At 38.5% G+C, this 26192-nt stretch overlaps 1 protein-coding gene across 6 annotated transcripts in view; it reads left to right on the top strand.

Annotated features, from left to right (window-relative positions):
• dop (microtubule-associated serine/threonine (MAST) protein kinase dop) overlaps positions 1-26192 on the top strand; it is an 81364-nt gene that overhangs the window by 1751 nt on the left and 53421 nt on the right. For all 6 annotated transcript variants that reach the window (XR_011238084.1, XM_069506354.1, XM_069506357.1 and 3 more), the window contains exons 2-3: positions 23973-24055; positions 25068-25142. Coding sequence is in view for 5 of the 6 variants with exons in the window: in XM_069506354.1 (XP_069362455.1) it covers positions 23973-24055; positions 25068-25142 (158 nt within the window). In the remaining variant the exon portion in view is untranslated. The remainder of the gene's footprint in view (positions 1-23972; positions 24056-25067; positions 25143-26192) is intronic.

Raw genomic sequence — 26192 nt, 5'->3', positions numbered from 1 at the left:
ATTATTATAAATGTGAAAGTGTGTTTGTTGGTTGGTTTGTCCTTCAATCACGTCGCAACGGTGCAACGGATTGACGTGATTTTTTGCATGGGTTTAGTTAAACACCTGGAGAGTGACATAGGCTACTTTTTATCCTGAAAAATTAAATAGTTTCTACAGGATTTAAAAAAAACCTAATTCCACGCTGACAAAGTCGCGGGCATCAGCTAGTATTTCTTAATTCTATTTTGTTATTATGGCACACAGCTGTACCAGAGTGAACTGGAGTGAGGGTCTCTCGGTTTGATCTTGATTCGAGGATATACATATGTATGTCAAATATTAGGCTATGGTGACATGAAATCAAAGAAAAATAAGGCTACTTTAGGGCTACCTAGTATCAAATGTACCAAAATTTGATGCCTGCCAGTGACTGTATGATAAGAAAAAATATTTGGTGATAACTCAAAAATCATAATCGTAACAATCAAACTGATAAATAAATGTAAATAAGTAAGTATGGCGCGCGACAGGTCAAGATGGCAATCGGGGTGGGAACGCCCCGCAATCCTGCACAGCCCCTGCTAAACTGGTGCGGGCGAGCTCGGGTGACGTGCGAGTGTGCGGGCTGTCCGGAGCCTCGACCTGTCGCGTACTTTACTTAGTTTTATTAGGGTTCCGTACCTCAAAAGGAAAAACGGAACCCTTATAGGATCACTTTGTTGTCTGTCTGTCAAGAAACCTACAGGGTACTTCCCGTTGACCTAGAATCATGAAGTTTGGCAGGTAGGTAGATCTTATAGCTGACATTTGGGGAAAAATCTAAAAACCGTGAATTTAGGGTTAGATCACACAAAAAAATTTAATTGTGGTCATGAACTAATAATTAGTATTTTCAACTTTCGAAGTGAGTGACTGTTGAAGTATTAATTATCACCACTATATAATATCATCTTACAAATTAAAATTTTGACCAGCAAGCAGTACCTAAGCGTAAAATTTTACCTATTCTGAATAAATAATTTGAATTTGAGTTTGGTTAAACGTGAGTCTATAATGAATAAAAAATCTCGCACAGTAAAATTTTGCAGTGCACACCACAACCACACCCTTACCGCAACCATAGACCACAATCTTTTTACCTGGCACCAACTGTACCATTTATCACCAGGCCATGCTTGACATGGTCAAATATAGGGTAGGTTATAATATTCCCTAAATAGAGCACAAAAAGTAATGAAGAAAGTAGTTTTGATAATTTCCCAAGGGACTCATTACCTACTTAACTTTTACCTTTTATACCTAGTTTATAATAGTCTTTAAAGGTACTACGCGGCCGAAAGTAATGTACATCGACCTTTAGAAGGAGATAGCAAATTTGTAGAGCGTTGTCCCTGTCGTTGGGACCGACAAAACGTCATATAAGTATGAGTGACAGAGACAACGCTCTACAAAGCCGGAATGTCATTCTAAAGGCCGATGTACATTACTTTCTGCCGCATATTGTACCTCTTATACCTAGTTTTGATATAATAATAGCGATAATGATGATGTCAGTCAGTGGCTCCTTTTTGACCGACTTCCAGAAAGGAGGTCTTCAATTCGATGCGTAGGTATCTAAATATATAAAAGGAAAAGGTGACTGACTGACTGACTGACTGACTGACTGATCTATCAACGCACAGCTCGAAACTACTGGACGGATCGGGCTGAAATTTGGCATGCAGATAGCTATTATGACGTAGGCGTCCGCTAAGAAAGGATTTTGGAAAATTCAACCCCTAAGGGGGTGAAATAGGGGTTTCAAATCTGTGTAGTCCACGCGGACGAAGTCGCGAGCATAAGCTAGTTTTTTTAATGTAAAAGATTTCAAAGTAGGTATAGTACGCGACAGGTCGAGATGGCAATCGGGGATGGAACGCCCCGCACACCGCACAGCTCTTGCGCTAATCCGGTGCGGGCGAGCGCGAGTGACGTGCGGGTGTGTGGGGCGTCCCCCCGCCTAATTCCCCGATTGCAATTTCGACCTGTCGCGGACTATAGCTAACTAGTTTCAATTTAATTTAAAAAAATGCCAAGCAGCGTTCGACCTGAATATGGTTTGCTTTGTTTTGAATAATGCGCGTAATTGTTTACGATTAATATTTGCCTTGTTATGCTGAATTCTGAGTAGGTAGGTACTAGGTAGGTACCTACTTGGTTACTGTACTCATTTCCTGAATTACATCTTTAAAATGAGCAAAGTTAGGTACCTACCTACCAGTGGCGTGCACATAATTCGAAGCTAGGGTAGGCATAACTTAGTTAAGTTACATTTTTACTGAATGTCATGATGAAAAATGAGGGCGAAGCTATTTCAACTTGGGTAAGCAGCGCTTTTATGCCTCTATGAACTGCTCGCCACTGCTACCTACCTACTTACCTAAGTATTTTTTTATTATTTCTACCAACAATTAAGTATAGTACGTGACAGGTCGCAATGGCAATCGGGGAAGGAACTAACCCGGTGCGGGTGAGCGTGGGTGACGTGCGGGTGTGCGGGGCGTCCCACCCCGATTGCCATCTCGACCTGTCGTGGACTATAGGTAGTTTCCTAACCACCTACATAATCTATACTAAACTACTGAACTGATTTTGAAAATTCTTTCACCATTAGAAAGCTAAATTATTCCTGAGTGACAAAGGCTATATTATATACACGCCGGCGAAGACGTGTTCATCATCATGATCAACCCATCGCCGACTCACTACAGAGCACGGGTCTCCTCTCAGAGTGAGAAGGGGCCATAGTCTACCATGCTGGCCAAGTGCGGATTGGCAGACTTCACACACCTTTGAGAACATTATGGAGAACTCTTAGGCATGCAAGTTTCTTCACAATGTTCTCCTTCATCGTTAACGCAAGTGATATTTTAATTACTTAAAAACGCACATAACCCCGAAAAGTTAGAGGTGCGTGCCCGGGATCGAACCCCCGACCTCCGATTAGAAGGCGGACGTCGCCGTCGTAATCACTACTAAGCACTACTACTACAGAATGTATTATTTAATGGAAAATATCAAATAACCATTTATTTTATTGTAAACTTATAGGTAGGTATGTTTTGTAGGAAGTATTTGAATAGGAGTAGCGAAAGCGATCGATCTGATTTCCATACAAAAAGAATATATTTGAATCTAGCAGTGGGCGGGGTCCGCCTACGGAACATCTCTCTGAGCACCTACCTATATTTCCAAATATATAAAAGGAAAAGGTGACTGACTGACTGACTAACTGACTGATTGACTGATCTATCAACGCACAGCTCAAACTACTGGACGGGTCGGGTTTAGCATGCAGCTATTATGACGTAGATACCCGCTAAGAAAGGATTTTTGAAAATTCAACCCCTAAGGGGGTGAAATAGGGGTTTGAAATTTGTGTAGTCCACGCAGACGAAGTCGCGAGCAAAAGCTAGTCTTAGATATACATAAGTATAGCTTCGAGAATCAGGGACGGGTGTTTACTGAGCCTCAATAGCTCATCGGCTTAGAAGCGGACTGAAAATACATTACAACATGGGGTTATTCAAGGGGCGGACCAACAAATTCCTAAAAGGCCGGCAACGCATCGGCGGTTCCTCTGGTGCTGCAAATGTTCATGGGCGGCGGTAATCACTTAACATCAGGTGACCCGCATGCTCGTTTGCTCGCTATCTCTATTAAAGAAAAATACATACATTTCGGCGATTAATTTCTATTTATATAGATTTCCACTAAAACAAAAACATTTTGAGCCAACGTTTAGTACTGGTACGTGTATAAGTTAATCGTTATCTATATATATAAAAGGAAAAGGTGACTGACTGACTGACTGATCTATCAACGCACAGCTCAAACTACTGGACGGATCGGGCTGAAATTTGGCATGCAGATAGATATTATGACGTAGGCATCTGCTAAGAAAGGATTTTCGAAAATTCAACTCCTAAGTGGGTGAAATAGGGTTTTGAAATTTTGAAGTCCACGCGGACGAAGTCGCGAGCATAAGCTAGTTCAATATTAAATGGAACGAAAACATTATGAATAGTCAATCAACTATCAAGTAGGTATAACAATACAAATGCGATTAAATTCAATATTGGACGCGTCGAGTTCATATTATAAAAGGCGATGATGTCACTGGGTATAGCATAACTGCCCCTAGTACAATAGTAATCCATACTTGCATACTAATATTATAAATGCGAAAGTGTGTCTGTCTGTCTGCTAGCCTTACAGCGATATATTGCATCCCGGGGAACGACACAGGTTACTTTTCATCCAGCCACTTCCCGCCAGCCTCTTTATATCGTCGGTCCATCGTGCTGGAGGGCGTCCCACACTACGCTTGCTTAAACGCGGTCTCCACTCAAGGACTTTTCGGCTATCGCCTCTGCGACAGGCATGGAGCCAACTTAGAAATAATTAATTCCCAAATTGCCCCTGCCTGGAATCTAACCCGGGACCTGCCCCAGCGCTCACCACTGAACCAGAGAGGTCGTCATTACTGCACTTTGCACCTGAGAGTAGAACATGAAAGCACAACCAGTTAAGGAGTTCTGAAATTCAATGTCGTCGACCCACGATCAACATTCTGTCCTCGGACGACAAAACGTGGTAACTCAAAACTAGTGAAATTGAGAAAAACGCGTTTAAAGTTCGTTTTGTCCAAATGTTTTTAATAAAACTAGCTTATGCTCGCGACTTCGTCCACGTGGACTACACAAATTTCAAACCCCTATTTCACCCCTTTAGGGGTTAAATATTCAAAAATCCTTTCTTAGCGGATGCCTGCGTCATAATAGCTATCTGCATGCCAAATTGCAGCCCGATCCGTCCAGTAGTCAGTCAGTCAGTCACCTTTTCCTTTTATATATTTAGATTTTAAGGTTCTGTCTGTTTTCATTTTCTTATTAAATAAAGTATTTTTTACTATATTTTATATCAGATTTAAGATTCAGTAAAGACGAGACACTTATGTTAGCAATATAACGCCGTCTCGTTTTAACGTGTCTTAAGTCTAAGCAAAGTCAAAGTACGCTCTATAGATCTCAACCTTAGTCATGGATCAGGAGTCATCATCATCATCATCAAAAACTGATAGACGTCCACGCTGGACATAAGTCTCTTGTAGGGACTTCCACACGCCACGGTCTTGCGCCGCCTGAATCCAGCGGCTCCCTGTGACTCGTCTGATGTCGTCCGTCCACCTTAGTGGGGGGGATCTTCCAACACTGCGCCTTTCGGTGCGAGGTCGCCATTCCAGAACCTTGGAACAGCAATTTTTTATTTTTTTATTTTATTTATTCATAATAATTTTACAAAGTTTCCTACATATCTATCTCGCCAAACTGGTGGGCCAGTTTGTTGGCGAGGTGGCGCTCTTAATACTAAGTACATAACTTACTACTATATATATCTGTCGGTTCTTCCAAACTACGAGTATGTGAGGAGTAGTTGATTAAAATAAACTATGTTACGACAAAACGCGGTAACCCGAGTTGCTGCGCTTTGTCATCCGAGGCAGCGTTCCGCGTTACACGCGATAAATTGGATCACACACGCTCCGGTGCACGCAAATTGCGATATTATTAAATGTAAAGGTGCATTTATTACGTGACTATTTTAAATTAAGGTAAGTAGGTACGTAAATTATTAGTTATTTATTTACTTTGAAAATATGTGACGGAACTAAAATCCGGCGATACGTTGCCAATTTGCCTTCGTCCTTAAGTATAAACCGGTAGACGTCAACTGCTAGTGATCTCTTGTAGGGTGCCCTCTCCCTCCCTTTTTTTTGCTGTGCATGTTGATAGATCGGTTAGTCCGTCAGCTTTTCGTTTTATATATTACTAGCTGATGCCCGCGACTTCGTCCGTGTGGAATTGGGGTTTTTAAAAATCCCGAGTGAACTCTTCGATTTTCCGGGATAAAAAGTAGGCTATGTCACTATCCAGGTCTTTATCTATACCCATGAAAAAAATCACGTCGATCCGTTGCACCGTTGCGACGTGATTGAAGGACAAACCAACAAACAAACATACTTTCGCATTTATAATAAGGGTACTGACTAGGATGATGCCCGCGACTCCATAAGCGTGGATTTAGGTTCTTAAAAATCCTGTGGGAACTCTTTGATTTTCCCGGATAACTACTACTAATTAACCAACAAACAAACACACTTTCGCATTTATAATATGGGTAGTGATTATCATTGCAATTAACCAATTGCATTCAAAAATGATTAGTTAACATGGTGCAGCAGGGCGGCGAAACTAAGTCACGGCTCAGACTAAAGCCTTGAACTGAAATACCTAGCTCGACTCTAATCAGTAATCATAATCGAGCTTGCACGTTGCATGGTGGTGAGATAATTGCGTTACTTGCTTAATCTAGGTATCGGCGCTCAATAAGTTTTTGTTTGCTCAAAACGTTCACTAATTACTGTTATACAAAATAAGTTAGCATTTCCTTTGTTGGTGATTCTATATGTTTTTATAATAAGCTTCCAGAAGACATATTACGTAAACATAAAATTAAAGCTATCGTTCTTCCAGCACCCATAAAATGTTTTTTAATTCTGAGCAAAGTCAAAACAAGTTTTGGAGGCAGTAGACCACAACCCTCCAAAACGTAAAAAGGTTGGAGGAGGCTTTCACCGCTAAAAGCGTTTTAATACCCAAGATATAAATTATTTTGAGATATAAATTATTTATTAATTATTAGTAAAATAAGATAAAAGTACATATCCTTGTTAATAATAAACAGTTATGTTGTTTTTTTTTTTTTAGATTTAAGTTTATTAATAGTTTAATTACTTCTTTGATAAAAATAAATAAAATACGTTTTTGGGCTGTAATTTTAAAATGCTTGAAGTTTTTTTTAGATAAAAGTTAGGTTTTTTAATTTTTTTTAGAACAATATGTATCAAAGTAAATGTGAAAGGAAAATAAAGCTATTTTTATTTTTATTTATATCTCAAGTAATCCTCAACTTCAGTCTTAACCTCAATGAAATTGCAAATGTATAGTCCGCGACAGATTGAGATGGCAATCGGGGTATGAGGTGGGAGGACGCTCTGAACTCCCGCACGTGCGCCTGCGCTCGCCCGCACCGGGTTAGCGCTGTACGGATGTGCGGTGCGTTCCCTCCCCGATTGCCATTTCAGCCTGTCGCGTACCTACTATAGGTACTTACAGCCGTACACAGTGTCGCTTAATAAAACGAGACAGAGCTATATCTCTCACATAAATCTGTCTCGTTTTAACTCAATCTTAAGTAACGATAAGCGACTCCGAGTACGGCGGTTAGAGACCCAATCATAGTGTTTTGTTTGCTAATTGACCAGAGTATTAATAAAGCGCCGATAAGATAGCTAGTCCTCTTTAATTGTTTAATTAGTTGGTGTATCGTTTTGTTTATTTACTAACAGACGCGACGGACGGCCAGTATCAGTTATCATTATCAGTTAATTATCAGTAACATAGAGGCGAATGCACTGACCGTAACACCTACTTCGTTATCAAATGTATCGATAGGTAGTCAGGATCAGCGCTTCTTACTGACTTCTATTGTTTGAACGTCTAACCCACTGAGTCCTGACAAGTGATAACAATCTCAATATATATTTTTACCCGACTACGACAACGCCAAAAGGAATGGTTATGATTTTGGCAGTCTATGTACATGTATGTATGTATGACAGATTGAGATAGCAATCGGGGTATGAGGCGGACTGCTATAGTTAGGTACAATTTCTTTCCCAAACTTTAGCTTCGCTTTACGCAACCAGTCCAATTTTTTACGGGAAAAAATTCTTGATTTTTTGGGCTTCTTGAGGGCTTTCGCACAAAAATCACCATCGACGATGTGGTAACACAAACCAACCACAATTAGTGTAACAAATTATTAAGTATATATTAATCTTCGACCAATTTAAATATAACCTAAAAGAACTGACTGACTGTCATATCAACGTAGAGCTTAAAACCAGCGGATACACCTGTAAGTTTTACTCACGTGAGTAGCTTACATGATTAACTTACGACAAAACTAATGTTAACCTCTTATAAGTACATTTACCTTGTTTTGTTGTGAGTTACTTAATTACGTAACCTACTTACGTGAGTGAAACTTAGATGTATTGCGGCCTAAGTATAGTATAGTTACTTACATACATGAATGCGAAAGTGTGTCTGTCTGTCTTTCTGTCTGCTAGCTTTTCACGGCCCACATCCGTTCAACCGATTTTGATGAAATTTGGTACATAGTTTTTCACGGTTCACTTCTAAAAAAAAGGGCCCACAAAGGACGATGGTTAAATTATGCAACTCATAATATCTACGTACAATAATTAACTTCGAAAAACAGATATAACTCCTTAACCTGTGAACCCTACTTAGGTCATGATAGCTTTCCTTTAAAATTGATTATATATATATATATATATATATATATATATATATATATATATATATATATACTACTGCTGTGATTTATTGATTATATATATATATACTACTGCTGTGATTTTTTTTGTCCCGGGAAATCAAAGTTCCCATGGGATTTTTAAAAACTAAATCCACGCGGACGAAGTCGCGGGCATAAGCTAGTAAAATATATATACCTAGATGACTTTAAACTCGATTGACCTACTTAATACCTAGTTGGGTAATATCTGGTTGGTTTGTAAGCAAGATTCGCGACTCAGTTTTCAGCCCACACTGCGTGAGTTTCGCCTTGTTTCACCCACGAGTTCTTAAGGCGAGTCACCGAGGCTAAGCGGAAAAAACTGGTTTGCTAGATCAAATATTTTAGGTATTTACTATTAAATAATGGCCTTGCTAAAAATATACAATATACCTAAAGACATTGTCTAAAGAATGTGCTACCTTGATACACAATAGGAAGTACTTCACTCGATCAAATAAAATCTTGAAATAAGCCGAAATAAAAGTCTAAAACGAATTATTTAATACTAAAATTTCTGACTTGTCAAAAATTTTTTATATGGAAATATTTGTCTTTAAGTACTACAGAGAACCTGCTAAATTTTGGTTTTCAACAGGACTTCTATAATTTATTAAATTCAAATTTAACGTTTGAAACACAGAATTTGAACGTTGCCAAGCGGTTTACTTCAAAGCCGCGTTGCCCGCCTCGGTGACTCGCCTTAAGAAAAACGTATCCTAGCGGTTATTTGCAAATATTGTTGATAATTTATGGTCTACTGGTTTCACCCCCTTTCGGGGTTACGTTTTATCAAGGGATACACTGTATCTATATTCATCATTTTCATCATCATCATCATCATCTTTAGTCTGTGGACATCCACTGTTGGACATAGGCCTTCCCTAAAGAGCGCCACCACACCCGGTCCTCAGCCTTCCTCATCCAGCCACTTCCCGACAGCCTCTTTATATTATTATAAGGTTTTATTACCTACTAGCTGCTGCCCGCGACTTCGTCCGCGTAGATTTAGGTTTTTAAAAAACCCGTGGGAACTTTTTGATTTTCCGGGATAAAAAGTAGTCTATGTCACTCTCCAGGTCTTTAACTATGTATATCCATGCAAAAATCACGTCATTCTGTTGCGCCGTTGCGGCGTGATTGAAGGACAAACCAACAAACCAATGTACCAACAAACAAATACACTTACGCATTTATAACAAGGGTATCTACTGGCTATAAACTAGCAATAATTGCAATCAGATAAGCTTCATAAATCATAACATAGCCGGGCACCTTTGATGTTCATTAGACAATGGTTAACAATGAAATGTTAGATTATTATGTATCGATAGTTAATAGTTAGTTAGGTATTATAAACAACTTAACCTCCAATCCGGGTTTATTAGTCTTGGGATGACCCTAGTATGAATCAAACGCAGTTCCAATGTCCACAGTCTTATATTCAGGTACACTTGTCACATCCACTTAGTTTATAACTAGCTTAATTAATCACCTAGTACTTATATCTCGCTTAATTACTTTTATCTCGTTCCTCTTTTACTCCCGCGCGCTGTCAGACCTCGACTCGCGGGTGACAGCTGGCCGGTTTTTCTGTGTTGCCCACAGTCGTCCATCCTGCTCCAGATATGTCCCCATATCTGACCACTCGGCCTTCCAACCGAGGGTAATGCCCTCATACCCATAACTCAATAGGAGCAACATAGAATACCTTAACAGTCCTATATTATAATTAATATGATTAGTATAATAATTCCTCTAACAGATCAAAGCTAACATTGTTAGATTTAACAAGTGCACAAAACAAGTGCCAACGAGACCTACAAAATACTGGTATCAATAATCATTATGTACATTGCAATCAACATCTGTAAGTCTAATTCTTATAAATACACAACAAATCACACTGAGATAAGTAAATAGTAAATACTATAAGTCATTCTGATTTAAGCTTGATATTAAGAAAATTCTATAATCTAGTTATTGTTAGTGATATACGTATACAACCAATTCACAATAGTATAATCAAATATTGAAATCAACACAATTTATGTTAATACTTAATACAAGGAAATTATAGTGAAATCAATAATTTAATTTTTAAATATTATTATGAACTACATATTCTTCAAGTTTGTATTTGTATTTAGTAATACGTGAATAAATATTTGCATGGCAAATGTGGCAATACTAATTATGAGAATTATAAAACATCTTTGGTAAATTGCATTTAAAGCGAATAAAATATAATCAAACTTAAACAAAACAACAACGAGGAAAGAAAAGAAGGATAGTGAATTATCACCAACTTGAATTCTGAGTGCTAAGTACTCTATGATTTTAAACCATGTCACTATCCGTTTTCAATTAAAGTAAGTTTGTTTGCCCTTTCCTTCTTACCACTGTAATGACATGAATTCTAATCCTACATAATGCTCTAATGCAACACAAATACAATATTTTCACTAGTATAAACATTTTAAGAGATATGGTAAGAGTGGTTGGATCCCATTGACCATTACTAACACTTTATATAAAATTAATCACAAAGTTCTACAATATACCAATGTACCTAACTACTTCTGTAGACTTCATAATTTCTTTAAACTTAAAAATAAATTAAAAGAATATCTTATAATCCAATGTTCTCATACAATTGATGAATATTTGATATGAGTTGACCTTGATTATAATGTCTTTGTAGTGTTTCATGAATTATCAATTTGACTATCGTGAATTGACATTTAATTATTCTCAAGTGGTACCTACTGATTGACACCGTTGAAAAAAATAATAATATTACAATATAAGTATGTAACGTAAAACAAATAATAAGAAAACAATATGCCAATCTTTAATTGCATATATGTAGTATTATACTAAGCAATATCGGTAAGTATATGAATAATGATTGTAAAATATTTTTGCAGACCAGAAAGGCAGAGATGTCGGCACAGATATTATGTGACCATATTTTGTACTCTACTTGAATAACAATAAAAGATAATTACCTATCAAATTGAATTATTGAATATTGAACCAATATTCTTGATGTCTACGAAATCAAGATAAATAATATGGTTAAATGTAGTTGTTATTATTAATAAGTACTAAGATCGAAACAAACCACAATGTATTCTAAGGAGAACCCAATAATCATATTATTTCAGAAATTTAAAGAAACATGAATCCACTAATTGATAATGATACACAGTACAGATCACTATGAGATCTACAATGTGCACAATGTAATCCTATATTTTCAAATAACTGAGACGACTGCCTCTGACTGTATCTCGATTGTAGTACAACAAATACTATTATTAATATAACAAAATAAGTCACAATGATGTTAGCCAAGGTATTATTGTATTATTATAAACTCGTTACCCGTGGTGCCCCATATCATCCTTGCACTAGGGGTAGATGCATACATAACTGTGTCTACCATAAGCCCCGTAAGTGCGATAGAGAGCGCAACAGACGGCGTTTTGTTGCCCCATTTTATTGTCTCGCAAGCAACGAGTCCTTGATGGCACTATAGACTTAATTGATGTAACATACAATAAAATCTGATTTCTGGAAACTTCCATTCTTGTACATTCTTGAGCGCGTAAGGACGAACGATGCCAGAGACCCTCGTCCTCTTATGATAATATGGTTAACTTGAACACGGTGATTGAGGACAGACAGCACCCAACGCTGCACCAACCCAGCGTCATGCTGAGCCGTGAATTGCTGCATCGGTCACCGTTGCTTGTCTCGTGTCAGTGTGTGACAAATGAATGACAAAGATGTAGGAAATTATTTCGTGATACATTGGTGTACTTATACGCTTTGATAACATGTCAGCGATCCATACATTAATACCTAGCGAGTGAAGTAAGCAAGCCTTCGTGCGCGAACTGCTTATATAGTCTATTGGAATAGATGTTACTTGAAATAGTATTTAAGAATTTGCTCTTTACTGTGCTGTTTCCACCAAACATCAACGTAATACAATGAGTGACTGCGAAGATGTGCATTAACATGAACCGATATTTAGCATTTACAATCAGCATGTCATTTTAGATCTACTTTAAAGGGTCTATACAACTTCTACTACGTACCGAATTCAGCAAGACATAATTAATATATTATTACTGAATACGTCCATTATAAGAACTTTAATTTGAATTTAAGTAACCCTTGAACATTAGTAAGTATCTGCTAGAACAGGTAAAGTGATTTCCAACCATGATATCTACTTCTGTACCCCTATTCTGTAGATAAATCTATTATTATTAATAAAAAGGATACACCCTTTCCACTTGCCGACCCCGATTTAGTCTGCTTGTTTTCCATCAAATTAACTGGACTCCCTCTTGTCACCATCGCGACCCGATCAGTTGCTGAAGTTCATACTGAAGATCACCGTCCACTCGCATCGGGATTATCGAATCAGGTTTTACCAGACTATTATTTTTCGTCATTTTTCAGACGCTTCGTCAGTCGTTTTCCAATTCGTTTGTTGGTTCTTACTAGGACCAGCTTTTGTCACCGGAATACGATCCATTGTTTACGTCAGTATTGCCACCTTCCATTTGTCATTCTTGATTCCTTATTCTTAGGTTTATATTATAATCAATGCTACCCTCCTTTGGCACGATTGCTACAAAATCAAAAATTTCCACTTGCTGTATGTCACAATTGGGACATGAATTAAATTTTCCAATAACAATATGTCTCATTTGGAACATATAAAATAGACAACCTTTGACACAATTGGGACAAGGTATATTACATAAACTATTCTCAGCAATTACCGCTTATCACACCAGGAATAAGTCCATACATAAGTCGGTATTCTTTTCTCCCATTTGCCACTTGGTTCATCATAAAATATTCTCAGGAATCACCGCTTATCACACCAGGAATAAGTCCATACATAAGTCGGTATTCGTTTCCCTTATTTGCTTGTTGGGTTATCATAAAATATTCTCAAGAATCACCGCTTATCTCACCAGGAATAAGTCCATACATAAGTCGGTATTCTTTTCTTTCATTTGCCGGTTGGTTCATCATAAAATATTCTCAGGAATCACCGCTCATCACACCAGGAATAAATCCATACATAAGTCGGTATTCTTTTCAACTATTCTCAGGAATCACCGCTTATCGCACCAGGAATAAGTCCATACATAAGTCGGTATTCGTTTCCCTGATTTGCTTGTTAGGTTATCATAAAATACTCTCAAGAATCACCGCTTATCACACCAGGAATAAATCCATACATAAGTCGGTATTCTTTTCAACTATACTCAGGAATCACCGCTTATCGCACCAGGAATAAGTCCATACATAAGTCGGTATTCGTTTCACTTATTTGCTTGTTAGGTTATCATAAAATACTCTCAAGAATCACCGCTTATCACACCAGGAATAAATCCATACATAAGTCGGTATTCTTTTCAACTATACTCAGGAATCACCGCTTATCGCACCAGGAATAAGTCCATACATAAGTCGGTATTCGTTTCACTTATTTGCTTGTTAGGTTATCATAAAATACTCTCAAGAATCACCGCTTATCACACCAGGAATAAGTCCATACATAAGTCGGTATTCTTCTCTCTTATTTGCTCCTTAGGTTATCATAAAATACTCTCAAGAATCACCGCTTATCACACCAGGAATAAATCCATACATAAGTCGGTATTCTTTTCAACTATACTCAGGAATCACCGCTTATCGCACCAGGAATAAGTCCATACATAAGTCGGTATTCGTTTCTAATATTCTCAGGGATCACCGCTTATCACACCAGGACTCAGTCCATACATAAGTCGGTATCCTTTTCTCTCATTCACTAGTTGTCAGTTTGTTTAGAGTCTAAAAATAATAATCACATTCATAACAATGACACGTTATATCATAACAATATTAAACACCATTTTTTTTTTAATTCGCTTCCTCAAGACAGCCACCAGAAGCGATTATTTGTGTACAGTCAATAGAATGAATATTATAGTGTCAACGGTTATGGCAAACCCGCTAAGTGTTTGCTCCCTTAATACCTCATTTGATTAATCTTCTTCTTAATTTGCTTTATGGCTTTTAGTAATTTGATTAATGATTTGAAAGACTAGTTATCGAGACTACTGAACTCAATACTCAAATCGATATTCTTAACTATTTGTGGGGTATCTACAGTAGTAAACATCTTTAGGTCACCGTGGGCTCTACCGCGGTTGTTTGACAGCTACAATGTCACGATCGCAATCATCTCTGATTGGTTAATGCTCGCTCACTATTGGCCACAATGCATTGTTGCAACAAGAATCGCACAAATTCAGCCAATCAGAACAATAATGATTGATGCAGGTTTTAGACAATCGCCCTACGTGTAATGTCTGCAAGTGATAATAATTGTGCAACTCGTTTGAAATTTTAATGTAATTTAAGGGCACACACACAAGAGAGCAATCCGTCTTTTGTTTATAATAATTATATTAATAATTTATTTATTTAGTAAAAATATGCATCTCATAAGCTCCTTTTTCCAAAGTCAAATAGCTAGTCAAAATTTGGGCAGTAAAAGTAGGGAATCCGTTTCTCCACTATTTATCCGATGGGGCTTGCAAGGTTAAGATTTACACTTCTCTGTATACTGACAATTTCATTTCTTATTTCAAAACCTAAACCTAAGTCAGAGATCGAATTATTCGTGCATTATTTATACCCGAGAAACAACGATATGATAAAATTATGTGTTAGTAGGCTATATAAAGAAATACAACAATCCAGACCCTGTAATACATAACATTGCCACAGTCATTGCCACTTCATTTAATAACACCTTCGTAACTCTCTTTTGTTATTAGAGACACATGTTTCAAAGTTTCCTTTACTCGTACATAAAAATTGAACTTCGTAACTTAGTATTTCTTTCTAATTTCTATTATTACAGCAGATAGTATCATCTATTAAGTTGGTAAGCCAATCCAATAATAACAACAGTAAATAATTTATTATGTACTTGGTAGTTAACCTGTTGTTCAGTGCGTGTTTTTCTGAGGTAGTAAGTACCTAAAGGCTTTGATTTATGGTAGCAGATTGTACAACAAGGGCACCAAACAAGCCACTTGAGCCGAGTTATAAACACTGCTTTTCACTTCGATTGCGAGGAAATGTAACAATAATATTACTATAAGTACATATCTATAGATTGTCCGAAAAGAGTAGGGATTAAATGAGGGTGCTGTAATGAGTTTGTAGGTATAGGTCGCAACCTCAATACAAGTGCAAAAGTTCACTGGCACCATAGAAATTACATACACTCTTTCTCATCCATATGTCATTCAGAGAGACTGTTGTTTACCTATAAATACCTTGTGCATAACAGCATGAAACGCACTTTAGTCCTCTTATAGCCAGCGTAAAATAGAACCTTACGAGCATGAGAAGTGGAAACGTATTTTTATTTTATTATTATTTTTATTTTCCGAATTCTAAAAATCACGAATGCATGTCATCTATTAGTATAAGAGGATGTCAGCTACTAGTGACTTTATATGAATGTGATAGCTCATATAATTTTACCTTTTTAATTATAAAACTCTAAGAACATTTGAAAGAACCACTGTTATGCTGATAAATAAATATTTTAATTCAATTCCATTTATTTATTTTCATCTGATCTGATCAGTTAAATTCACTTTAGGTTAATATAATAATGATTCAATTCATTTTCCTTTCATAACCTCACCTCTCCTTAAATGGTAGTTGCAGCCAATGTAATTTATAATTTTCACAAGGGTGAGCAAACGGAACAAAAGTACATACTAGCACTTAATATAAATTTTATTGGTATAAGAATCAAATAAAATTCCAACATCCACATGGCTACTTCGTGAGCATAAGTGTTGTATGTCTTTCTGTTTCTGGTATGTACATAGTTAGATTAATTCAAACCTGATATTTCATACCCTATACCTACTAGGTATTCAAAGTAATCTAATAACTCTAATTTGGTCGAATAAGTAAACCTACAGATTCAAAATAGGTTCAATGTTACCTACTTTATCTAGTGGACCAATTAATTATTTATTAGCTGATCCACCCCAGGTAAAATTTTCCAAAATCTTTTCTTTGTGTCCAGTAGTAGCTTAGTAGGGAACTCAAATCATATTTGATTATGCAGGGCCTGCGGGTTGATCTATGTCTGTCAGTACATAATACAGACTATTCAGTCGGTAGATAGGTATTAAATGGGTGCATCTAGCAATCGACTCTATTAGTCTCCCTATCACTGTCTATCATTCTCACAACCATACCATGCCTACCATAGACCCAAATCCAAAAATCTTACATTAAATGGTAGGTAATGAAAACACATGCACCTGACACATATTTCAGGCATTCTATCCTTAAATTGTACTAAAATATTACTATGTGTATAGTTAAGTATGTAATTATTTAATTAAACAAGAATAACTACTCATATTGAGACTATTCAATTCAAAGTTTTAAGACTTTATTTTAGTTACTAGGTAAACTAGATTTGCTTCAATTAACCATAGTAGTATTCAGATGTTTCTTACCTTCTTATTACTGTATTACATAACAATACCTTGAGGTTACACCCTCTATCATAATGAGGCAGCCCGGGATGGCTTTTTTTCTTTTGTATCATTATAACAGGCCTCACACCAAGAGTTACTGTGTTCTTATCCGATCCATGCAGGTACATGACTGCTTCTAATCACAACTTGAAGGTTATGTGCACTTCTCCACCACAGATGCCGGCCAAAACCACTTGTTCATCTCACATTCGTCGACCTCATCGTCAAGTCGGGGTCACAGGGTCGTGTACATCATCAGAAAAGTTGTCGAACATGAAAAAAATGGTAACAGTTGAATAATCTCGGAAATATTGCATTTAAGCGACACCAGTATCAAGTACATACCTACTTGATTATATCAGACCCCTGTCTGTATATAACCCAAATTTTGCACTAAAACCATTGATTGACCCATTGATGTAGATATGACCGTTGTTATTGTAAGATTATTATTTCTATTTTTAACTAAAGCACATGTACATATTTCTTTTTTTAAAATGATTGTTGAATGATTTAAATTAAGACTTGAATAAAATTATATTGTCAACATTACTTCCTAGATAGATAAAGTTATATATAAATGAGTTAAGTAGATATTATTCATTCTAAATTTTCACATTTTATTATGCTATGATAATGTACTATAGGTAATAATTTGCACACTCAGTTATTGGTTGAATGTGTTAGATCAAAACAGATTTAAGACCAAATTGTACCACATTCTAGCAAATAAACTCTACTTTTTTATTTCTACACTAGCTCATGTATCAAGTACTTACCTACATAATAATCTAATTGTTTTCTTGATTCTACTTTAATATAGGTAGGTGCCTATTTGGTTTAAAGTATTTCATATCACTTATTACCTTATTTCGATTTTAAAATACAAGGTGTTAGTACTACGGTGCGTTGCATCCAGTCTTGAAATCAATACTAATACTACTTATAACTTCATAGATCAAATCTTGGGCTAGGTATGTCCCTACATAATAATCCATTAAAGCGGTCAGAATAAAACTATAATCCCTTACTTTGAACTCTCAAATAAGTCATAATGCTGATATCTACTTACTATTAATAATTATAGCCTTCACTTACTCTGTTCTAAAAGTATCAATTGGTAATATTGTGACTTATCAAATACCTACTTAGGTATTTTGATGCAGTAATCTTACATTAGGCACTCTTAATATTCACCCATGCTTTAATGAACATCCACTGTAAGAAGGTAAGTACACAGATTCACCGCTTTCAATACAACCTATGGATGCATTGGACCCATCGACCTACGTACTTCTGCTTGTTCCAGACAGTATAAGGTGCTTTCCTCCAACCAATCTCTTGAGTAGTTGCGTTGGAGACAAGTCCTCCAACTCGACACAGGTCTACTCAAGTACTCCCAAAGTAATAGTGTAGCACCATTGCAGTTTGTATGTATTTCATATTCACTTTGTTATTCGTTCAGGTAGATTTCTTCATATAATTTCCGATATAAGTACCTAATAAATATGTTGCTATGCGTCTTGTACAGGCACTTTTAACATCTTCCAGGATAGACCCCGCATTTTTGGGCATGAATCACATCCAATCTTCTGATATAAACAACTTAACCTCCAATCCGGGTTTATTAGTCTTGGGATGACCCTAGTATGAATCAAACGCAGTTCCAATGTCCACAGTCTTATATTCAGGTACACTTGTCACATCCACTTAGTTTATAACTAGCTTAATTAATCACCTAGTACTTATATCTCGCTTAATTACTTTTATCTCGTTCCTCTTTTACTCCCGCGCGCTGTCAGACCTCGACTCGCGGGTGACAGCTGGCCGGTTTTTCTGTGTTGCCCACAGTATGTTGCGTTGACGTATTGATTTGTGTTGGTATTTGTAGTCGATGTGGCCGGTCGCGCGACCTCGCTGTGGTAAATTGAGAAAGTAAATAACTATATAACTCTAAAGAATTCGACCAAAGGCCACCATTGTAATGTCCGTCATAATATTGATATCTTTCATGGCGATCGCATTTTCTTTTGTGAAAAAGGCATGTCCACATTTACAATAATACATTTTAAGAAACAGTTTGGTAATAGTTCCGCAAATTGCTATTTGCGGGACTACCTATTACGGCTGGAACCATGTCTCATTAACATCGAAATGACGTCATTTTGACGTCAGCCAACGTCGTCCAGCCAGACGTCCAATAAAAATATACCATCAGCTCGAAACTTCAGTCACGTGCTGACGTCACTAAAATGGCGGCCATACGCATTAGCAATTTGCAGGAGTTATAGCCACACAGTGTTTTAACAAATTTTTGCTGTCTGTGCAGAGCAAATAACAACTATAATTCAAGATTTTACAATTAGTCATACAAAGAAGAGCGTTCACCTAACGGTTTGCGAGGTTTGACAGCTCTTAATTAAATTTGAAGCTGTCAAACTGTGTCTGTCCTTTTCATATTACTTTCATATCTTGAAGATGAGAATGCGAATACTTTAATATTAAATTGTGCTCAAAATCAATATTAGTATCTATGTTGATATATTATGTATGCTCTTTACTCATATAACTATGGTTAAAAACAATTAAAAAAAATAGACAGTAAACAAACATAAATTAATTAATAATAAATGAATTAATTATTGATTATATAATTTGTAAAAATATACAGTAAAAAATAGACAGTTTAAAGAACAAGAAAGAGGGTAGTTCGCTACTGCCCTTGACAGCTCGAACTTCATCTCTCGCAGGACCGCAGTCCCGTCGTGACGACGACCCGTGCTGGGTTGAAATATCGACAAATAAAACATCAAATTTATCGTGGTATGTACCCGTTATCTACATTAAGATATGTCGTTGAACCACGAGATATTCTTAAAATCATTAGACAGTAGGCAACCCTACCTTTGTCAATAAAAGTAAAGGTGGCAGCCCTTGATAACATATGCGCATATCATTCACCATCGTTGGTTGTCACTTGTAGGCGTATGCCCCAGATATCTTACCGCCGCGATGACTGATCATGTCAATGATCAACCTTTTCGATTAAATTGTGATCTGTTGTATTGTACCTAATAGTAAGGTCCATGCATGACAGGCGGTTAAAGTTAACTTTTGGTTACCGTTAAACTTTGAGCGTCTACAGAGGCAAAATATCTTGCACAAGTCAGTGTTAACTTAGGACCAAAAGTTTACCTTTAACCTTAGTCAGGGAGATATAAAAGTGATTTTTGAGAGTCCCGCGTGCGCGGATCTTAGAGAAGCAGCACAGGGAGCAAGTGACAGTGTCAACGCCCAAAATCTGGTAGCCCGTATGGTGTCAAGCGAGAATGAGTGGCACAGATACGGTCAGATGCTGAGAGCCATAATGATGAGAAGGGAAGATAGAGAAAAACAAGAAAAAAAAGGAGAGAGAGCAACCAGAGGATCAGCACGAAGTAATGTTACACGGTTCCGTGCTGATCTCGCAGAGGGGGAGGTCTTTTTAGTCCGTGCGAGTCGGACACACCCTGTCGATAGACAGAAGTCCATTAGGGATTTTTCCTCCTCCTAGACAAAAAAAAAAGGGAGATATTAAAGCTGACTTGCGCTGCTTGACTATGCCAGCACGTGGCGGGTGCTACCATTATCCTTATGAGTGGCACACTATGGGCCTATCTTCTATAATATAAAAATAAATCACTAAATGTGTTGGTCATCGCAAATCTCGAGAACTGCTGAACCGATTTCGCCAATTCTTTTTTTATAATATTCCTTGAAGTACAAGGATGGTTCTTACGGAGAGAAAAATTTTAAAAATTTGAATCGACTGTTAGGCGGAACGAAGTTCGCCAGGGCAGCTAGTTAGAAATACAAAACATCGCTAACTCTCTGTAAAAGCGGGTAAACTACATTATATATATTATGTAGTCGTAAATCTCAACTGCGAGTTGCTGATGTCAGTACCTTGAACTTGTTTCTATTGATCTGGGAATGGGGTATGGACCGGTGCCAGCTCTCTCAATTACCTAACATATCGATACATCTAGCTTACTAATGTCACCTAACCAGAGAGAAAGTTGAACTGATATACGAGTATAATATATCTCTTTGCGTCGAATTTCTTATTTGCTGAGAACCGTGGTATTGGAGGTCGAGGGTTCGATCCCGGGCACCGCTAATTTTTCGCAGTTATATGCGTATTAAGCAATTAAGTGTATCACTTGTTTAACGGTGAAAGAAAACATCGTGAGGATCCTGAGAGTTCTCTATGATGTTCTCAAAGGTGTGTGAAGTCTGCCAATCCGCACTTGGCCAGCGTGGTGGCGTATGGTCTAAACCCTTCTCATAGGTGATGCCCGCGACTTCGAGGATTCCAATTTCTAAACGGATAATAGGTACCTAATTGCGGCTAATTCCGTTGTATCTCTTAACTAAACTAAAATGGCACGTCTAAATCTATTGCTATCCCTTTCATAATGTTGCTTGCGGAAAAGGATAGCACTTGATTTAGACCTGTTAATTTAGTTTAGCTTAGAGATTGTGTACTAGAGAATCGGCCCCAATTACTATCGGAGTGTCCTAAATATAAATTCCCACGCCCCGAGACCACACCTACCAGTGTTTATAAAAACCTGTGGGCATGTTATCATAGCGAAGTGACGTCGCTCGATGACTGTTTATTTTGGAACTGAGTCAAGACCGCACGTGACCATGTATTTAACTACTAGAGGATGCCCGCGACTTCGTCCGCGTAGATTTAAGCCTATGTCCTTCCCCGGGATGTAAGCTACCTCTGTACCAAATTTCATCAAAATCGGTTAAACCGTTGGGCCGTGAAAAGCTAGCAGACAGACAGACAGACACACTTTCGCATTTATAATATTACTAGAGGATGCCCGTGGCTTCGTCCGCGTGGATTTAGGTTTTTTAAAAATCCCGTGGGAACTCTTTGATTTTCCGGAATAAAAAGTAGCCTATGTCCTTCCTCGAGATGTAAGCTGCCTCTGTACTAAATTTCATCAAAATCGGTTAAACCGTTGGACCGTGAAAAGCTAGCAGACAGACAGATAGACACACTTTCGCATTTATAATATTATAGTATGGATGAAGAACGAATGTGCGGATTCATATGTCATACAATAAAAATCCTTGTTTTTGGCTGAGCGTGGGATGTTCAATATACACCTGATAGATATTGTTATGTTGGTGGTGTTGTAACTAATCATTATCAGCCGCTAGACGTCCACTGCTGGATTTAGGTTCCTTGTGGGGACTTCCACACGCCACGGTCTTGCGCCGCCTGAATGCAGCGGCTCGTTTGATGTCGCCTGTCTACCTAGTAGAGGTCGTCGAGATCCGGTACGAGATCGCCATTCTAGCACCTTGGGACCCCTATTGTCTATCGGTTTTTAGGGTTCCGTACCTCAAAAGGAAAAAAGGAACCCTTATAGGATCACTTTGTTGTCTGTCTGTCGTTCTGTCTGTCGGTCTGTCAAGAAACCTATAGGGTACTTCCCGTTGACCTAGAATCATGAAATTTGGCAGGTCTTCTTCTTTTCGAGTCGACGGTCACCTCAAACACGGGCAGCCCAAAAAGCCGCTACCGCGATTGCTCGGTCGGTAGCGTTGTACAGCTCCTCGTACGTGCAGGCTGTCGGGCACGCAGGGCACCCAGTCATGTGCGCAATGGTCTGTTTCGGATGACCGCAGATGCACTGCGTATCATGTACCGAGATAAAGCCCCACCTCGCCAAATCCACCCTAGACCTCCCCACCCCCGCTCTGAGGCGGTTGAGCGACCTCCAGACAGGCCAGCTGAGATTGTATCCTTCGGCAAGTCTCTCCCTTACGCTGGTGTTCGGGTTCGGGGTACCTAGCCGTGACCTCCACATAGCAAGACGTGTAGTTTCAGCGGACTGCTTGAGAGGCTGCACTGAGTGTAAGAAGCTATTCCTTGAGCGCAACCTAGGACGGGCCGGTGTATGACTGAATAGTGGATGACGTCTATCCTGTGTCTGCTTTGTTCTTTCTACCGAGCTAGAGACCGCTCGACGTACCTCAGGGGGGGCTATTCCTGCCAGCTGGTGCAGTTTGTCGGTAGGTGTTGGTTTCAGACAACCTGTTATTAGACGGCAGGACTCATTCAGAGCTACGTCGATCAGCCTTGCGTGTGCCGACCGTTCCCATGCAGGGGAGGCATATTCGGCAGCGGAATAGCAGAGCGCAAGGGCTGTAGTGCGCAAGACGGTTGGTTTAGCTCCCCAGGAAGTCGCAGTCAGCTTTCTCAGTAAGTTGTTGCGTGTGCAGACCTTTTGCTGGGTGTTCATGCAGTGCTGTTTCATTGTCAGGCTTCGGTCGAGGGTTACGCCCAGGTATTTGGGGAATCTATTATGCGACAATTTTGTGTTTTGCCATGTGATGTTAAGTTCTTTGTTTACGTCTTTATTACGAAGGTGGATTTGGCAGGTAGGTAGGTCTTATAGCTGACATTCGGGGAAAAATTTGAAAACCGTGAATTTGTGGTTACATCACACAAAAAAAATACCTTTTCACTTGTGCATTCTTAAACAGATTTTTATTAATTTTTATGCATCATAGTTTTTGAATTATCGTGCAAAATATCGAAAAAATACGACTGCAGAACGGAACCCTCGTTGCGCGAGCCTTATTCGCACTTGGCCGGTTTTTGAATTATGTCCTGCCTGTCCCTGCCTTTGGCCACTTCAGCTTTACAACCCGTTGAGCTGTCGGTCGCTCTGGTTCTCATACGGATCTTCTCATTTCTAATATGATCACGTAGAGAAACGCCAAGCATAGCTCTCTCCATAGTGACTATGTCTCGAATCTATAATATATAATATGTCATCACTAGCAATACGAAGTTAAGCTGTGCTAAAACATTACCTATTTTGTTGACAGATGCGAGCAAAGCGCGCACCAATCTGGTGCGCATGCGTCGATCCGCCCTTGGGAAGTCCGCGCCGACACTGTCCATCCATGTCGTAAGTTGATCCTTATTATATTAAAAACTAGCTTATTCCCGCGACTTCGTCCGTGTCGACTACACAAATTTCGAACCCATATTTTACCCCCTTAGAAGTTGCATTTTCAAAAATCATTGAACATTTCATTTTCTTAGCGGATGGATGTCTACGTCATTATAGCTATCTGCATGTCAAATTTCAGCCTGATCCGTCCAGTAGTTTGAGCTGTGCGTTGATAGATCAGTCAGTCAGTCAGCTTTCCCTTTTATATATTAAGAAGAAGATTTCATGAAGAGTGATCATAATCATAATTTATTTTGTTTATTTGAAAGTAATCAACAGCGTAATTATATAATTATTATTTAAATCTAAATCTAGTTTTAACAGAAGGCCACAAGAGATTACTTAAAATTATAATGAAAATTATTCATTGTAAATACACGTTTTACAATACGTGGCACAACAGTGACTACAACCCACCACCTCCCATGGCCCCACCAACCTCGCGGTTATATGGGCCGAAACGCGGGAGGGCGCCCGTTCGGTACTTGCTCGGTGGCTCTTTCCCGCGGCGCCTTCTTGACTCCCTACAAATTCTTTCTTTCCTGTCCTTGTCCCTAATTGGTCTTTCTCCCCTTTCTGGGGCAGACGTATACAACACGCAGATCCCCGCGTGCCCCGCGGTCCGGATCCTTCCTCAAACACCCACTGGTCCACGATCACGGTCCGAGCTGTTCCGCCTCTTGTGCCAGTGGTGCGCGAACTCCCGTAGCTTGCCGAAGTTTTCCGCCGAAGCAACGAGGTCCTGGTAGTAAACCGGACCCTCCTCCTCGCGAACAATCCCGTCCAGCAGGGCGCACCGGAGGTCCTCGTACAGCGCACACTCCCACAAGACGTGGTGGAGGTCTTCCTCCGCCAGTCCGCACAAGCAACCACCACTCTCCACGAGGCACATGTCATGCAGGCGCTTGTTGAAGCATCCACAACAGTGACTAGTCGGGTTTTAGTTTTGAACTTTATCTTGTTATAGAAAGAGTCATGCACGGCGTCACGACGGCCATCCCGATTGCCACCGCCACCACCACACCACAGGCTCTCCCTCGTGGTAAGTAAACACATACTTCCAAAAACTAGAGATATCCAAACACCAGAATTTCAATCGTAAGGATGGCTTTGAACTAGCAAGTATGTGGAATCCAGTGGTAGAATTATCGTACGACGTCGGAACCTAATAGTGACGATGTGAGTGTATTTTGCCGGACAGTGAAGTTCCAGCGAGAAGAACAAGAAAGAGGGTAGTTCGCTACTGCCCTTGACAGCTCGAACTTCATCTCTCGCAGCACCGCAGTCCCGTCGTGACCACGACCCGTGCAATTGGCTTGAAATATCGACAAATATAAAAAAAAATTACAAAAAAAATAAAAACCGACTTCGATACACAAACACTAAAAATTGAAAAATTATTTAATTTATCGCCGAATATATTATGTATACAAGAGTTAATATAGTTCCATAATAATACTTTTTGGTGCCGGTGCCAATTAGCTTCAGCTGCGCGAATCGTCTAGACTTCATATTTTTATGAGACTCCACAATGGCACCTCATTGGCATCGACCCCAAAAAATATTATTATGGAACTATATTAACTCTTGTATACATAATATATTCGGTAATAAATTAAATTATTTTTCAATTTTTAGTGTTTGTGTATCGAAGTCGGTTTTTATTTTTTTTGTAAAAAATATTTATTTCACAATTTTTAGTGGCCCCATGGAATTATGCTATGACTGGTTAAAAATCTACTGTTTAATAAGCTATTACACTGATCGCGAGCAATTTAGTCTTATCCGTTGAGGAGTTCCAGTATCTATCTTCGAAGATGTTCATCAGATCTTCACCAAATTGAAATGGGACCAACTTTGAAGTATACCTTTTCAAACAAAAAAAAAAAATTCGGTCAACCGATTTCAAAATCGGTCCAGGCGTCATCGAGTAATCGGGGAACATACATAAAAAAAAAAAAAAAAGATTCCGACGAATTGATAACCTCCTCCTTTTTTTGAAGTCGGTTAAAAAACATCAAATTAATAGTGGTATGTACCCGTTATCTACATTAAAATATATTATCATAGAGCCTGTGAGGGCCAGACCTTC

Source organism: Maniola hyperantus, chromosome 23 (genome assembly GCF_902806685.2).
Source record: "Maniola hyperantus chromosome 23, iAphHyp1.2, whole genome shotgun sequence".
Lineage (NCBI taxonomy): Eukaryota > Metazoa > Arthropoda > Insecta > Lepidoptera > Nymphalidae > Maniola > Maniola hyperantus.
This window is presented reverse-complemented; position numbering and strand designations above follow the sequence as displayed.